This window comes from Hevea brasiliensis, chromosome 10, assembly GCF_030052815.1.
Source record: "Hevea brasiliensis isolate MT/VB/25A 57/8 chromosome 10, ASM3005281v1, whole genome shotgun sequence".
Classification (NCBI taxonomy): Eukaryota; Viridiplantae; Streptophyta; class Magnoliopsida; order Malpighiales; family Euphorbiaceae; genus Hevea; species Hevea brasiliensis.
In genome coordinates this window covers 5978320-5995167 of record NC_079502.1, presented here as the reverse complement: position 1 = coordinate 5995167, position 16848 = coordinate 5978320, and the positions used below count along the sequence as shown (strand labels likewise).

Sequence of the window (16848 nt, the reverse complement as noted above, 5' to 3'; positions counted from 1 at the left end):
CCCTTCCCCATGCGCCCTTTTTTTTATTATTTTAATTTTAATTTTTTTTTTCAAAAACTTATGTGCTCTAATTCAATGATACTGAAATCATCTCCACAACTATAAAATTTAATATTCAAATCTCCATCGAGGTGAAAAAAAAAAAAAATCATATGCCGTTTGGTTTCTTGCACATGTTCTAGTTATGTTAAAATATGCTTTTTTTTTTTTTCGTGTTCTAATTATCTACGTAAATCATAGACTTCATTTGATCAAAGGCATTTATCTGAAAAGGTTTGCATATGAGGGCATGTATCGTGAATGAGATTGTGCAATGATAGGTAGGAATGAATAAATTCGAAGAGTAAATAGGAGACCTGTGCGTCTCAAATAATTGACAATTATGCTCTAAAGACTGCATTGGATTAAGTGGAAAAGTTAATGAGATGCAGAGTCTAGAGACTTTGTTTCATTTATAGCCCCTAAGAATATTGATAGCATATAAGAGTATGGACCTATTTGGCATTGTTGTTAAAACTGCTGTCGAGAAAATTACTTTTTTTTTATATATACTAGTAGAGAGTATTAAAAAATAATTAAAAATCAAATTTGATCAATTTTAATTATAAAAACACTAAAATAACAAAACAGCTTGTTCCAAACTATTTTTTCCACCAGCATCTAAAATAATACTTTTATTCAAAAAAACAGTTTCAAATTCTAAAACTCAATGCTAAACAGGACTTATATCAGTCTTCACACAACTATCCTATCAAAAAGTGTGTTTCCCACATATCATGTTTCATCAGAAAGGTCTTCTTGGTCATGAATCCCACAAAAGAACATATAAACATTGACAGTGCACATAAATCCCAGAAAAGAAGACACGGATGAGGATGGAGCTGGAGTGAATCTCCATCTGAGGACCAATCTCACAGGCAGAGAACATCGATACCAGCTACCTTTACCACAAAGAAGCAAAAGGAAAAAAAAAAAAAAGAAAAGAAAAAAAAAAAACAACCAGAAATGGACCTGATGATCTGGAAGTAACATAGCTATGCAACAACAACCGTATGAACTTCTGTCACCTGGGTGGTGAACAATTAGACAGCAGCCATCTCTCAATTCAAATGACTCCCAGGCAAATCATGAAATTGACACCACATAATTCTGGGGTCCAGCAAAAGGCAAGCTTGTTGCCTACTGGAGCAATTTGCATGTCGAAGTCATGCCCAACCTTGAATGTAGAGCTCTGAAGTAGCATAAATTGATGAGCTTCACTTATGGTGTAATTTCCCTTCTATGCCAAAACTCATAAACGAAACGAGACATTTACATAGGCAGCTGCAGAGACACAAAGATCACTACAATTAAGTTCTAATTACAAATTATATAATGTAAAAATAGAATGTAATACCAATATCCAAACTCTTCAATCAAAGAACAAGAGATTTATGCAAATCCATGAAATTGCCTTTACAGCCTCTCAATTTAAAAACATCAAACTTCAAAAATGGCAATTTCAAAAACCCAATTCACAACCAATTCAAAATTCTGATGTCTTTCTCTCGACGGAAGTCCACCTTCAATTCTGGACCTACAAGTGAAATTTACCTCATTGACTTAGAAAGGAGCCTCAAGTGATTCATCCCAAACATCTGCACTTCCATTTGAGACATCCTCTACATCTTCTTCCATTGAAAGCCTGATGTACTCCCTATGTGCAAAGCGATCCCACTCTGTCAAAGTTGGTTCCTCGTGTTCCTGATAACACAAAAAGAAGCAAATCGCGCAATTAAAATTGCCGTAGAGATAAACTAGAACCATTCAAACCCCCAATAGTAATCATGTCATCACTAAGAAACAAAACACCAGAAGAAATTTACCTGGCGAATTAGAAATGGATCACGGCTTTCAAAAGCCATGAACTTATTGAGATTGAACAGAATATTGAAAACATTTCCCGAGAGCTTGCTTGTTTTCAAGTCATGCAGTGTTATATAATCTTCAGCCTGCAAATAAAATTTCATCACCCCAGATAAATCTAACACAAAAAGGAGAGCGAGCATCAGAAAGAATCAGGTGTTTGCCTCTGGTGCAATCATATCAACTATTTGACACAAGATATCCTCAAATAGCACAGGCTCCTGGGCCATGCACTCCATACGGTGCAACTGCTCCTCATAGAAGAATTGCATTTCATTGGGTGTCAACACACCATTTCCATCCAAATCTATGCACTTGAACCTGCAAACACAACTTGCCAAGATAAATCATGCACATCTAATACAATAAGAAATAATTTCCAGACAAGATAAAGGTTCATAAAGTGGTACTTGGGTCTTAGGCCTTGACCCTAGACACAAATGGAGGAAGCACTTTACGCCATTTGCACTTACTGAAAGTCAAAAGTGAAGCTGTTGCAATTGTGATGCTTCAATTAAACCGAAGAATTGAACAAGGATGACAGCACTGCTGCTGTTGGTAGAGCCCATGGGTTGCAACTTTTTTCATGTAAATATGTTTGTTTATAGTCAGAGAAACATGTTTAATATGATGCATTACAACTCTCTCCAAACTAAATTAAGGGTACAACCTATGCTCTCACTTCTTAATGGCAAGACCAATAACTAATTTGACAATTAGAATTAACATTGAATGAGCATGTCTGAGAGCACCAACAGAACACTTGCTTTGCTTGGGTTCCCTAAAGATTTGGCAAGAAAATGGTGTGCCTCAATATAATTAGAGTAATTATTCACTCTTTCTTTATGGATAGAATCACATCCATTTAGAGGGAATGTTTTGGACTGAAGGGATCTGTATTCACTTCCTAGTTCCTACTGACAAATCAATTGAAAGAAGTTTATCCAGGTAGTGTTATGACTCAACATCTGGAAATTCAAGCAACATACAAGTATAATGTCTGGGTTAAAAACCATAGTATTGACACACTACCCATGTTAACGAAGTTTCCAGTTGTAACTATACTAAGTAAACATGCCTAACACAAATGGAAAATTTCACCTTATAGTGAAGAATTCTGATGCTCCATCTCTTCATTTTGCCCCAAACATATGTCAACATGACACGACATGGAATATGTGTCAACATATATTCATGTAGTCGACCACTCAAGTGACAGATCTCTCAAGATGAAAAGAATATTAAATTAAAGGATAGGTTAAAAACAAAATAAAGAGAGAATGCAACTTTGAATTGAAGGATAAATACAAAACAAGTTAATATTGAAATTTTGAGAATCCAATGGTTGCAGATGACGAATAATTGTGGTTGGTCCCTTTTGGGTAGATTACTTTAACCCTTTCATTCTACATAATGTATCCGAGCACCCATATCTAAATTTAAATCCATATTTCCATATTTTTTATTTAGAAAGTTCACAAGTCTGACACACGGATATATACCCATTTCGACACCCGTACCCAAGTCCAAGTAACATAGGTGAAGAAAAAGTACCATTATGGTAAAACAACTAGTCAATATTTATACAGGCATGAGTCTAAGATGCCCTGGTTTTCTACTTTTATTTGTATTGCCAACAGCCCATGGACGCAAGTCAAATTGAACATTTCCACCAAAAGAGTTCACATAAAATAGCTAATCAAACCACGTTTTGGTACCACATTTGCAAGCTAAACTTTGAATTTTATCATGTAATGGCTATTAAGAAAAGAAAAAGAAAACCTAAAGATATAGGCTGAGCTTTTGTCCTTCTTGTCCATTTTAGGGGCCAGTGGAGCATTGAAAAAACTAAAGCAACTACTATATGAAGATTGACCTCATTGTAAATCACATAAAATTTTATAATCCACTTTATCTTTCACATATTTCTAAAAGAGAAAAAAAAAAGGTCAGTAATTAACAATGAAATCAAAGTTACCAATATTCAAGACTAGGCTCAGATGATTTATCCTCTTCTGAGAGCATAAAATAAACAAAATCTTCATAGCCCATCTTCCCTTCAATATTGCTAGTAAACTTCCTTGGAACCTGACATGAAATTAAGGCACAAAGACAACAGAGTTGTGCACCTCACTTACGTAAATTGCATCTCATAATTTGAAAACTAAAGTTAACTTGATTCAAACTTTAGCGTGGGAAGCAATTTATGAAGCCAACAAACCTGTGAAAATATTCTGTCAACAATCCTGTAGGTAAGAGCATGATTACCATATCGAATGAGATTCTCCTTATCAATCAAGAAATCATGGTCTGTATCCAGCTCCCAAAACTTGCAGTATATAACATAGAAATGCTCATAAGAAAAATACCTGAAATAAAGGAAAACACAACCAATCCATATCCTTAATTATTAACTGAATGGAATATGCCAAACAATCTCATATGCAAGTCTTCTCAGAATATCTTTGCACCATATAAGCATAAAAGTCTATAACATATTATATTTGAATAGTAATAGAATATGTTTCAGTTGCAATTACAGCACTGGCATGTACAATGCTGTACCATGACAAGTTAAGTGGTCTATTTTCATATATCTACCAGTGAATTTTTTGTACTCAAATGCATATTCTAGCAAGTATAAATATAGGCTTATCCTTCCTATGTAACTAGATTTAAGTTGAGACAAGCCTAAAAGCCTGCGCAATGCTGCCGGTATTATTTATGTTTAATATTTATTATTATTATAATATATTATTATAACAAATTTTATTTAAAAATATATCCTATTGTGTTTCATAATAATATAAAATATTATATTAACACCTTATAAACAAAACTAGTATCTATCAATAATTATTAAAATAATTTAAGTAACTTCAATTGAAATAATAATTACAATATTATAACAAAATAACAATAATCTCATCAATTAAAATCTTACTATTTAAAGCAGTGTTTATAGCCAAAAAATAAAAAAGACACAAGAAATATTGGTAAAATATATCAAGAATTTATTGTTATTATACTTTCCCTGTAATGAGATAAAAGTCTAATAATTCATTAATATAATATTGATGTATTAAGTAAAATTTTATTTAATATAAAATAAAGTAATCTTAAAATTGATTTAATAAAGATAATGACAATTAATGCAAATTTAATAATTAAATAGTTAAATAATCTAAAACATTTAAAATGACAACAATAGAAACAAATTAGTAAAAATAATTTGAATTCATTCATGAACTCTCAAGTAGTTTAAAATTAAAAAATAAATAAATAAAATTTGAAAATTCAATTAATAAAATAAAATACCTAAATAAAAATTTAAAGGGGATGCAAGTGTTCCTTCTAGCTTAAAAGATTCAACTAATTTTAAAGAAAAAAAGGGGTCACATGTCAAAAGATTCAAAGATATATTATGTAAAAATTAAAAAGAAAGTCATTACTTCTAGTAACAAAATAAAAATACATAAAAGAAAAAATGAAGACACCAAAAATAAAAAATCGCAACAAGATAAAATGATCAACACTGTAGTTAGAATAGTGAATGATACTTTGTTAGAATAAATTTGTTTTAAAATTATTTTAATGAAAATAATAACAATAATTAAATAATTTGAAAGTAACTGAAATTAAAATAAAAAATTAAAATGAGAAATATGTGTGTGTGTGTGTGTGTGTGTGTGTGTGTGTGTGTGCACGTGCGTGCGTGCGTGCGTGCACGCGCATGTGGGCAATGTAGGACTCTGCCAGAGTCACTCTGGTGCCTAGCCTTCCAAAAGAATGCTTGCTGGCTGTCCCATTGTTCACAATCATATCATTCACAGCAGAATTAGTGCGATAGGGGAAAGAACAGGAAAAAAAAAAGGGGCAGAGAAAGGAGGACCTTTTACTGTTCCTCCTTTTACCATTCTTAGAAACAGTAAAATGTGCAGCTCATTTAGTTATATAATAATAATAATAATAATAATTCATCTCCTTGCTAAACTTGTATATTACCTCAATGGTTCCCATTCCTAATGCATTAATTCAATAATTCATGTAAAAAGTTTTTCGGGACACCAACCTTAGGACTTTGTTAATGTCCTCCTCTTCATCTGCATGTTGCATGGCAGCAACGAGATTACCGCGTTTCAGCTCCCTAAGGGTAAGACGGCCATTTCCTGATCTATTAATGTAGTAGAATATTCTATATATGACCGTTTCAGCTGGCCATAGAAGAAAGTATTCAAAAGGAAAATTAATTTATGAACAAACATTATTACAGAGACAATGTTAAAGAAAAAAATGCTCCAAAGATGTCTAAAAAATTTGCTGACTAAATAATCCAACTTTTTTTATTTGATAATGAATCATCAGAAATTTATAGGTTCACTGATTGGCTGACTAATTGATGTGCAACTTCTTTTATTTAATAATGAACCATCAGAAATTTATAGATGCACTGATTGGCTGACTAATTGATGCGCAAGATTATTCCATATCATGTCAAATTAATTGAAGAAAAGAAGGCCGTTGGTCTACAAATGAAGCACAACTTCATCTAAAATTCAAACACGTGATTTATATTTTTTTTAACAAAAGTGTATCCATCGTAGATATGTATTGGAGGGATTAATTATAATTCATGAGATAATCATAGGATAGCATAAATAATTTTTAACCCTAATTTTACAAATGTTTCAAAATCTTTAACAGACGAAAACAGAACATTCAAATGTGTGTCAGTCAAACATATTGTTAGTACAACCATATGCTTGTCTCATATTCAATCAAAATAACTAAAATCATCTAAAACTTTTTCCTAGAACATGAAAGATCATTCAACCATTCAACTATGCACAAAATCATATGATGTCCTATGATTGCAATTGCATTCAATTTTCCACGAGCTGAAAGCTCCACACTACACGATCTGATGAAAGTTCAGAATTCATTTAAATTTACCATATCTTACTAGCACTAGCATTCATTTGGACAAGACACATTTCTAGTAGTAAAGCAGCAAAAAGTTATTTTCCCTTTGGATCGTTCCAATGTAGAAAAGGTACAAGCAGAAGATACCTTTTAGGACACATAAAAACAGAAAGATTTGAAAGATGGCAGTATTTTTCAGTTAACCAAAATTGTCAGTCACTGATTGTTACCATGCAATTGGGTTCACTAAAAGCCTGCAATGATGTCTAATACCAAAGAATATCGTGAATACTGAAAATGGTAATTCAACTATCCCATCCTGATTCCTCTTTCAGAAATCATTCCTCAAAAACAAATCTGGGTTTTCTTTTCCCAAAATGTATACGATGTGCGTATGGAGAAAAACAAAGAGAAAGCTAATTAAATTTTGTGCAATAACTTCCTTGTGGAAGGGGGAACATTTGAGATAAGGGCCAAAACATCAGTTTTATAATTGAAGTGGTAAACACCAACTCCATAGTTTAGCCAACAAAAGATACAACGCCAATTGATTAGGTGAATTAAATACCGTATCTTTCTTGAAATTCAGGTGTGCTTTGTAAGAATTCCAACCCTGGATGCATTGCCAAAAGTTCTCGAAGAACAGGTTTGAAGTCAGTCTGTACAAAATCACAAAATATAAAATGATGATGTATGATGTTTATTGGCATACAACCACCAATATTACCATATTGGTATTATGATCACCAGGAAGCCAAACATAAACAAGTGTCACGATGAATAATGGAGATAACAAGACAAACCTGTATCAGGTATTTGTTTTCTGGCTGCTTTAGAATATTGAATATGCAAGTTGTTCTGTCCATTGCCAGCATATTGCCATCCACCCAGTATTTAATAAACGCATCCCTGCAAACGAATGAAATAACTAAGGACCTAATCAGAAATATTTATTCAAAAAGCTATACATTAGTCTATTGAAATAAGGGTTGAAGGGTTCACAACATAAGCAAGTAAATCATCCATTCCCAAAATTCTATAGTTATGTTCAATCAACAAACAAGCAATAAACCTAAACCCATCACTCTACAACCAAACGATAATGCAATACAGTTAAAATGTTACCAACATTAAGTTAGAAATAACAGAGTTGACAAATTCTGACTGAGATGTCTGAACAGGATGATGTTTCAGCTTAACTATATATATGTTGGGTGAAGTTCCAGTACTTGTTGACATTCAGTTCCAAATTTTTTCATATCCCTAGACATGTTTTTGGGAAAATACAAGCAGTGCTACAAGAGAAGATTACTATGATTATGGTTTACAGACCTAATTCATTGGATTTCCCTCATAATTTTAGTACAAAAACATAAATGATAAATGTTCTTCATGTCGTTTCTCGGATCACTCATAAAAACTCATTAAGCAAGGAAATCAAAACCACAGAAAGATAAACCATCTCCTTGCCTATGTTGTACGGACTTACTTTTATACTTGAGTTTTTGACAAAACACATTCTGAGTTACTTTATCCTACAGTATCATCATCAACCATGATTGCAGGTTAATGTAAGAGGGGGATAGAGGGGAATGAATTATTTTACACAACTAAATGCTACTAAATGTGAGAATGCCCAAAAACCCTGATCGTTTTAGAATCTAGACTCCTGCTTGATTACAGAATACAGATATGAGTATAACTGCTTAAAAACATAATTTTAGAAATGTCATAGCATGTTCACAGTATGAAATACCTCAACATAAGGTATATTCTAAAATTGAGCAGTACACTTGCTGTAAAAGACAAATGGAAACTAAATATTTGTGACATAAAATTGGGAAACAAAGCAAAGGCAATTACATGACAATGGCCAGTGCTGTATTGTTACAGTGGCAGTAAACTTAATAACAGGTAAGGTGATTAATAACTGCAAAATGCAGCACACAAAACACATGAAAAATTTCTAAATGGAGATGTTCCTTGCAGTAACCCATGGGTTTAAAATCTTATTACAACATATAGGAAATAAAGAAAGCGCCTACCTTGTCACTATCCCACTGCAGTCACTATCTATCTTTCTAAAAAGTGCAGTGGAGAAGAAAGACGGTAACTTGCAAATTTGCTTGGTGATGGATTTAAATTCTACAAAACAAAAGAAGAATGTTAATCCCCCTACAGGTGCTGATTCCTTTATTTATCTTCTATCTTGGCATCCCAAGAGACATAAATTATAGTAAATCTACTAAACAAAAAGAGAGTATACAAATATATGTAAAGGAGTTCCAACCATCAATCCGCAATCCATCCAAATGATTACTGAAAAATTGATTAATTCTCGAGAGACATTGTTCTTTCAGTTCATCTGCCGGTGGACGACCATTTCGAAAATAGAACTACAAGCAAATGAATGCATAAACATTGTGAGAACTTAATACTTAGCCTTGATAAGAGATGAAAATTACAAGTCCCAATTAAAGCCTTAAGAATCTCAATTACGACAGTATCTTACAACAGAAGCTGTCAGGAGTAGGTGAAACCTGAGGTATGACTTCTCGTACTGGTTCACTAACTAATTTTAATGGAGAACCCAATGAAGAAGGGCTTGTCTTCTGCTTAGACATGCGTGGAGACCCAGATGAACTTCTTGGTGAAAGCGGAGGTGCACTGCCAGCAGGAAACATGGAAGGCAATGAATTGCCCCCACCAGCACTTGTATTAACAGAGATCCCAAAGAAGTTAACGGGATTGCCAATCTTCGCATCATCAATTAAAGATTTCACCTACACACAAGTGTAGATAGTTTATAATAATATCAGATAAAACATCTGAAAAAAAGGAAGTTAAAATGAAATATATGCCACAGAGAAATGAGGATGAAAATAAATTGCAATTTGGAGCCAAAGCCAATAAATATCTCACAGTTGTTCAATTAACTCAAAAGCAAAATCAGATTGGGCTAGTTCCAAACCTGGATAAGAGGTGAGAGGCATGAACACATGGACAGTAAGGAAATATAATTATCAGGAGTTGGTAAGGGGAAGAAGGGGATTGAGCAGGGGAAGAAGCACACATAAAACACTGATAAGCAAAGCTGAAAATGACATTTTATAGTTGAAATGACAACAGTGGAGGCAAACAATTAACCAAAAGGAGTCTAGTTCTCCACTAAATAAATTTCGGTCCTCAAGAGAACTAGTTATCCGGTAATAAAAACCGTTTGACACAGTAATTAACAATCCAATCAAACATCATCACTCAATTTCATACCCCATTTATAACTTGCCAGCATCTACTGGATATACCTTACAAACAATTTACAACTGTCAATTATGTTCCAGAGATAATTAAAGAAACAAGAAAAATACCAGTCGACTGGTTCCTGGAAGTGACAGCCATTGAGAGAACAACTCCTCAGCAATCTGAGGACTCGCTTTGAGTACAAATGGAGACACCTCTGGAAGCTGCAACAACTCAGGGTCCAAATAAGGAGCATCCCCACCACCACCCGCCATATCAATATCCATGACATACAGTTATCCCTATTATCTATTTTAAAAAATAAGCCAACAGCCACTTCCTAAACCCTAGCAATTCACTTCCTCAAATCATCTCTTGAAAGCTACATCAGAATTGCCCCAGAATACACATAGTTTTCCTGTCACTCATTTCTCATGGGGAGTTTTGACACTCAGTATTTTATAGTAGCCAAGAACAAAGAAATGCCACGCTTAAGAAAACCTAAGGCAAGTTCAACAACAAAAAACAGAGTGTGCTACTTAAACCCACAAAGGGAAGCACATTAGACCTTCAATGCTTCCCGAAATACTTTCCGGTGAAAAATTGTTTCCTTTTCTAATCTTTTTTTTTCCCTGCTTCCAAAGCTTCTTAAAAAAACTTCAAAATTTCTCTCAGCAGAAGCAGAAAACGAAAAGTCCCAGTAAAAAACTAAAAGAATTGGTGCAAAACCCTAGATATTCTGACAAAAATTATCCACAGCACATACTATATCTTCAAAACCACTTCCAAGAAAGCAATTCCGCGTAAATTGTTGCTTCGGGAACCGGAGAATCAAGAAACAGAAGTAGAAATTTGGACAAGAAGGAGCGGCGAATGTGTAAAGAATTCGAAATTCTAGAGAAGGAAGAGGAAACAAGTAGCAGTAGCAGCAGCAGCAGCAGCCATGGGAGGGAGGAAGAAGCGAGTTTCGAAAAAAGAAGACGCGCTTTTGGTTAACCGAAACCGCCCTCGAAGAGTGTACAGAGTTGCAGAGACCGTTCAGAGTTGAGACACCTTCGTAACTTGTACGAATATATACGCCAGTTTTATACGGTTCACCGCCTGCACCAAATGCTAGGGCTTATGGTTATGGACGAGATTTTTTTACATAAATAAAATAAAAATAAAATAACTTTTATTTATTTCTACCAAAAAAAAATATTTATTTTATATTACTTACTTTTTTATTATTCATTTAAAATTTCCTAAAAACTATAATAATTATTTATATTTTCCTATTAATATAACATTTTAATTATATAATAAAATTTTGGGTGAAATTTTTTTCTATTGAATTATACTAAAATTAACAAATACGATATAGTCTCAATATTTAATTTGAAAGTATTTTGCTTATTTTTATATTTAAATTAATATTTAGATAAAATCTTATTAATAAAAATTATTTTATATTAAAGTCCACATGAGAATTAATTACATTCCACTTATTCAATTATTTTTTAATATTAAATTATTAATTTTAAAAATTAAGAAGCATAAAATTAATTTTGATATAATTTAGAAAAATATACTAATCTTCCTTTTTTAAAAAAATAAAAAAATAAATCCTTTAATTAACTAGTGATGTCCTTAATTTAATATGGCTTAATAAAAAGAGTCACACCACTAAATATTTAAATAATATTTATTTAAAAAAATAATATTTAATTATTTAAAATAATAATAATATTTAATTATTACGGCGGCATGAAATCAAAGTAACTTAAAATAAGGCCATTTCACCAAAATACTACACGCTAGTCGTAAACCCGCGTGAGACTAATACATTTTTACAGTCAATTCCGTAATTATTAATTAATTAATTAAAGAGGAAACAGCCGCAAAATCTCTGGGCACCGAATTCCATTTTCGAGCCAAAAACAAAGAGCTCTTTCTTCTGTTCATCCGCCTCTCTTCGTCTCGCTTGAGAAACCTCTCAAGTGTATTGCAGCTCAAAAAAATAAAAAAGTAGAATGAACATCTTCAACAAGAAACCTAATCCCAGAGGTTCGATTATCCCTAAATTCTGCTACACAATTTGATTTTTATCAGATTGTATAATTGCTTGATCATGTATTTTCCATAATTTATTCTACTCTGATTCGCTTCACATAAATTCATGATTTTCGCATCTTTTTGAGCTATTGAATTTTACGTACTTCAATTGGTCTATTTGAATTTGAGTTGACTTCTGTTTTGCTAAAAATTGCAAAACCAAAAGAAGGAAGATTTTTTTTTTCCGTTAATTATAATTGGTAATTTTGATTGCAGAGGCTCTTCGAGAGAGCAAGAGAGAAATGCAACATGCTACTAGAGGTATTGTCTTTTTTTAGTCTATTTAATTTTCATTATTAGAATTGGACTTGCAAAACCCTTGGTCACACTCTTTCGCCCCCTCTGGGGGTTACATTGAGATCATATAATGATGACTGCTGTTATAGATTCTGTTATTGCTATTTTTTCCCCTCCCGACATCCAGGAATCTTAAGTTTTGAACTTTTAAATTCAAATTTTAGGATGATTGCTTGATTTGTGTTGATATAGAACTTAAATGAGATGGTTCTTTCATGACCTGAGGAAACTCAAACGCATTTCCAGTGGCTAAATTATCACCTAGAGTGGTTAGATTTGAGAACTAGTAATTACGTTGGTTGTTATTCTGAAATATGCCGAGTGGCTTTGCCATCAAACCCAAAACGATGGAATTTTAAAAGATGTGTATCACATGATAAAACTGTTTCTGTGAGGAATTACTCATGCAAAGCAAGTAAAGTTAAGCTACTGCTTCATCTTCCTCAAGACAACTATGAAAGGCAAGAATGTGATCACTAGTGCTTCAAAGTGGAGCTGTGTACTGAGGAGAAAAATTATATTTTTTAGGAACAGCTTACAGACGTAGCTAGTGAAAATTCAGCCACTGTATCAATATGCTTGAAAAGTTATCCTTTGTTTTTCTTAGAAACTTAGACTTCAGCAAAGGATTAAACTGTGTTGCTTGATTCTTGCACTCTCCAATGCGTTATGTCAGGCTTGTCAAACTTCATGCACAAATAGAGAGAAATATCACTTGTAAGGTCAGCTTTCCACCTTAGTGTTGTGCAATCTAGGACTTGTGGTTGTTGGGTCTCCTTAGAGCTCCTCTTGTCAGTGTGGATTATCTTGAATGAAAGATCTCCTCTTGATTCTGAGGCTCTTCTTGGATCACTTAATGCTAGGGGCTATGTTAGGTCCTTTTTGCACTGTTGCTCTTAAAGCAAATCTTTCAATACTCATATTGATGTCTTTGCTTGCTTTTTGCCTGATTCAGGTATAGAGAAGGAAATCGGGGCACTCCAATCAGAGGTATGTAATAATTTGCAATTATGATTTTTGTTTTTTTAAAATTTTGCTGTTAGATCTAACAGATTAGTCATCTTTTCAGGAAAAGAAGCTTGTCGCTGAGATAAAAAGAACAGCTAAGACAGGAAATGAGGTGTGTTGTATGTTTTGATTTTAGTTGGATTCTTGTTGGCTATGGGAAACTTGAGTTGCTTTGGCATATTATTGTTCTTAATTTGATAACTTTTCTAGTTAGGGTTGAAAAGAACCACATTTAGTGAATGTAAAGACTATTTGATATTATAAAGTATTTCTAGTCCTAATACATGTATTTTTTTTAGATAAAAGGCTGCATGTTCAGTGCTTTCCGACTTTTGGAATTGGGTATATTATGTAATTATATATCAATTGGTAATAGGACTTGGCAGGGGTTTTCTTTTTTATGATTTAATTGTTTAGTTGTACATTAATGTGGTGTTTTCCACTTTTGTTTGTTTTTCTTATTCAATAAAGTAACTTTTTATTCTTTTCTCCTCAATCCTATTTTGAAGTCCAAGGCCAATTAAAGAATTGGACTAGTAATCTTTGTAAATTAATGTAATACATTCAATTCAATAGAGATCTAGTTTACTGGAATTTTCAGAAGCTCTCAAACTTGCACTACAATTTGATTGTTTTTTATCCATGGAACCCTATGTGCAATTGTTGAAGCTTAAATATGCCCTTTTTCCTCCTTTACTTTCAGATCAGAATTCCTGATAGATTTTGCAGAATTTAGGCACACACAGCCTTCTAAGCTTCATTTTGCCCTTTTGACACTGATTTCATCCCAAAATGCTATTTCTTCTATAACAACTTCCATACAATGAAACCATAAACCACTAACTTTCTCATTCTTTAGGGCCTATGATGCTTGTCCTGCAATGAAACTTTCTGACATAACTTCTTTATAAATCTGTATGCATTCTGCAGGCAGCAACTAAAATTCTAGCCCGGCAACTGGTCAGGCTTAGGCAACAAATAGCTAGCTTACAAGGTAGTCGTGCTCAAATGAGAGGCATAGCTACTCATACACAGGTATTTTATCTAAGCATGCATGTATTGGGAGACAATCTCCTCTTTCTGTCTCTTTTTTCTTCTCAGTGCAACGAGAATGTGCTCTTTTCAGTGTTTATTCGCTTATGCAGGCAATGCATGCCCAATCTTCAGTTGCTGTTGGTTTGAAAGGTGGCACAAAGGCAATGGCATCTATGAATAAGGTATCTAAGTATGACAGATTGTATTTTGGATGAATATTTGCTTATTTCACTATGCATAATGAGCTTTATTCTGAAATCAGCTTCATGATAATCAATTTTCTTAAAATTTGTTCTGTTACCATATGTAGTTAGAACTAAAATTACTTACATTCAGTTATTATTATTATTATTATTATTATCTTAGTGTCTTTCAATGGTTGGTATGTTTTATTTGCAGCAAATGGCTCCCGCAAAGCAAGCACAGGTTATAAGAGAATTTCAGAGGCAATCAGCGCAGATGGATATGACGGTAAGATCGTGGTTCTACTTGAGAATAATTTAACATGGAATAAGGTTTGTACTTGTTCTCTTGGTTGGATTGCTGTGGTGGTAACATGGATTGTTGTCCACTTGTGTATGCAGACAGAAATGATGTCAGAAGCCATAGATGATGCCTTGGATGATGATGAGGCTGAAGAAGAAACTGATGATTTGACGAATCAAGTAAGCTACTTTAATCGAGTGTTGTTCTTATTTTTCTGTTGCTTTTTATTTTTCTGTTGCTTTTTATTGTTATTATTGGATGTGAAGTGAAGATTTCTCTTATTATTATTATGTGATGTCAAGTGAAGCTTTTCATAAAACAAAATACCAGTCTTTTTACAAAAGATTAATAGTTAATCTGCATGGTAATCAAGGACACAATATATAGATTTTTAAACAAGCTATTTATTTGAACTTCAAAGTCTGTAAGCCTCTGCATGTACGCAATGGCTCTACATTAGTAGTGACTTGATGATATCAAGTGTCTCTTGTTCTGGCGGTAAAACTGGAAAGCTAAGGACTTCAAGGGCACAGTTGTACTAATTATTCCCTATGCATCATCTTTTATGGACATCAGAGAAAGTGGCCAACTTTTTTTTTTTTTTTTTAAATCTTTTCTCAACACTTGTGGCAGGTGCTAGATGAAATTGGTGTTGATGTTGCCTCACAGGTTAGTGCCAGTAGTAATTAATTTTTGAACTTTGTTTTCAGTTGATTAAGTTTCTTTTTGGCTTATGCTGACTTGACTTGAAATTTGGCAGTTGTCAACAGTGCCAAAAGGTAAAATTGCGGGGAAGAATGAAGAGGATGTCCGCAGGTATTCTTCTCTTTTGTATTTTCTGATCTAAAGCTAAACTTTATTACAAATGCAGTCTATGTTCTTAAGCGAAGACTAAATGTATTAGTAGTTTTAATTATAAAAAAATAAATTTAACAACTGAACTGGTCATTGGACTAGTTCCTGGTTTTACTGGTCTAACCTGCTGGTCTAGTTCCCATTTCAGAACACTGTATACACCAAGAATAATTATCACTGGCCTTCAAGCCAAGTCTGTTACTTCTTTTCTCTTATTCATTCATGGTTCATACCTGGGTTTTGGCAGCAAGGATTGAGGAGTGTAATCATAACCACACAACTTTCCAACTGGGACCAAGTGTTACAATAAAGAAAAGAATCAAATGAAAAATTAAAATTTTAATCCATTTGTTGCTTTCTCAGCTTACCTTAAGTTCTCTTCTTGCAGTTCGGGCATTGATGAGCTTGAAAAGAGGTTGGCAGCTCTGAGAAACCCTTAAAAAGAAAGATGTCTAAAATTCCAATGTGTTTATCATACTGATCAGAGCTTCGCTCTATAAGTTGATTCTTCGGAGCATTTTGTACTGGAGATAATTCTATTCTACATGTATTTTTCTCTGAAGATGTTTAGCTTGTAGTATTTTTTTTTTTTTTTTCCTTTCTGAAGAACTTGTTTCATTGGATCAATCTGTCATGTCTCATTATGCCCTCTCTAGTCAAGAATCAGAGTTAAAGCTAATAACGAGAATAGTAAATAAATTTATTTTGGCATTGAGATTACACCAACAGAAGTCAAGAATGGGAAGTGAAAGCTGCACTCTGCACTGCTTCATATGCCCTTGAGAAAACGAAGTTAATTTTTTATTTTTTGTTTGTTAAATTTATACGATCTACTTCTACTGCTATAAAATAGAATAGTTCTATTGGCAAATTGGCAAAGATGAAAGTAGGGATGGTATTAAGTATGGTATTTGTGAAACTCATTGTATCTGAATTTGAAGTTGGTTAATAATCTTAACATCTGAATTTATCTTACATTCAATTAAAATTTATTTTTAATATTTA

At 33.2% G+C, this 16848-nt stretch overlaps 2 protein-coding genes across 3 annotated transcripts; one reads left to right on the top strand and one right to left on the bottom strand.

The window, feature by feature from the left end:
• Nucleotides 1–631: 631 nt before the first annotated feature.
• LOC110663346 (serine/threonine protein phosphatase 2A regulatory subunit B''beta) lies at nt 632–11178 on the bottom strand. Of its 2 annotated transcripts, XM_021822605.2 has the most exons (13): nt 10197–11178; nt 9369–9611; nt 9119–9224; nt 8874–8973; nt 7632–7737; nt 7397–7487; nt 5978–6119; nt 4127–4274; nt 3884–3993; nt 2070–2226; nt 1866–1991; nt 1594–1743; nt 632–1323 (listed from the first exon to the last, which is right to left on the bottom strand). In XM_021822605.2, the coding sequence occupies exons 1-12, from the start codon at nt 10353–10355 to the stop codon at nt 1603–1605; spliced, it is 1629 nt and encodes a 542-aa protein (XP_021678297.1). In that variant the 5' UTR covers nt 10356–11178; the 3' UTR covers nt 632–1323; nt 1594–1602. The 2 variants fall into 2 exon arrangements, with proteins under 2 accessions (XP_021678297.1, XP_021678298.1); XM_021822606.2 differs by lacking the exon at nt 10197–11178 and having other exon boundaries at nt 9341–9513.
• Nucleotides 11179–11920: 742 nt separating this feature from the next.
• On the top strand, nt 11921–16563 carry LOC110663349 (vacuolar protein sorting-associated protein 2 homolog 3). Its single transcript, XM_021822612.2, has 11 exons — nt 11921–12114; nt 12379–12423; nt 13415–13449; nt 13529–13579; nt 14398–14502; nt 14613–14684; nt 14902–14973; nt 15087–15167; nt 15622–15657; nt 15749–15804; nt 16232–16563. Exons 1-11 carry the CDS (start codon nt 12081–12083, stop codon nt 16281–16283), a joined length of 639 nt encoding a protein of 212 aa, XP_021678304.2. The 5' UTR covers nt 11921–12080; the 3' UTR covers nt 16284–16563.
• Nucleotides 16564–16848: the final 285 nt, after the last annotated feature.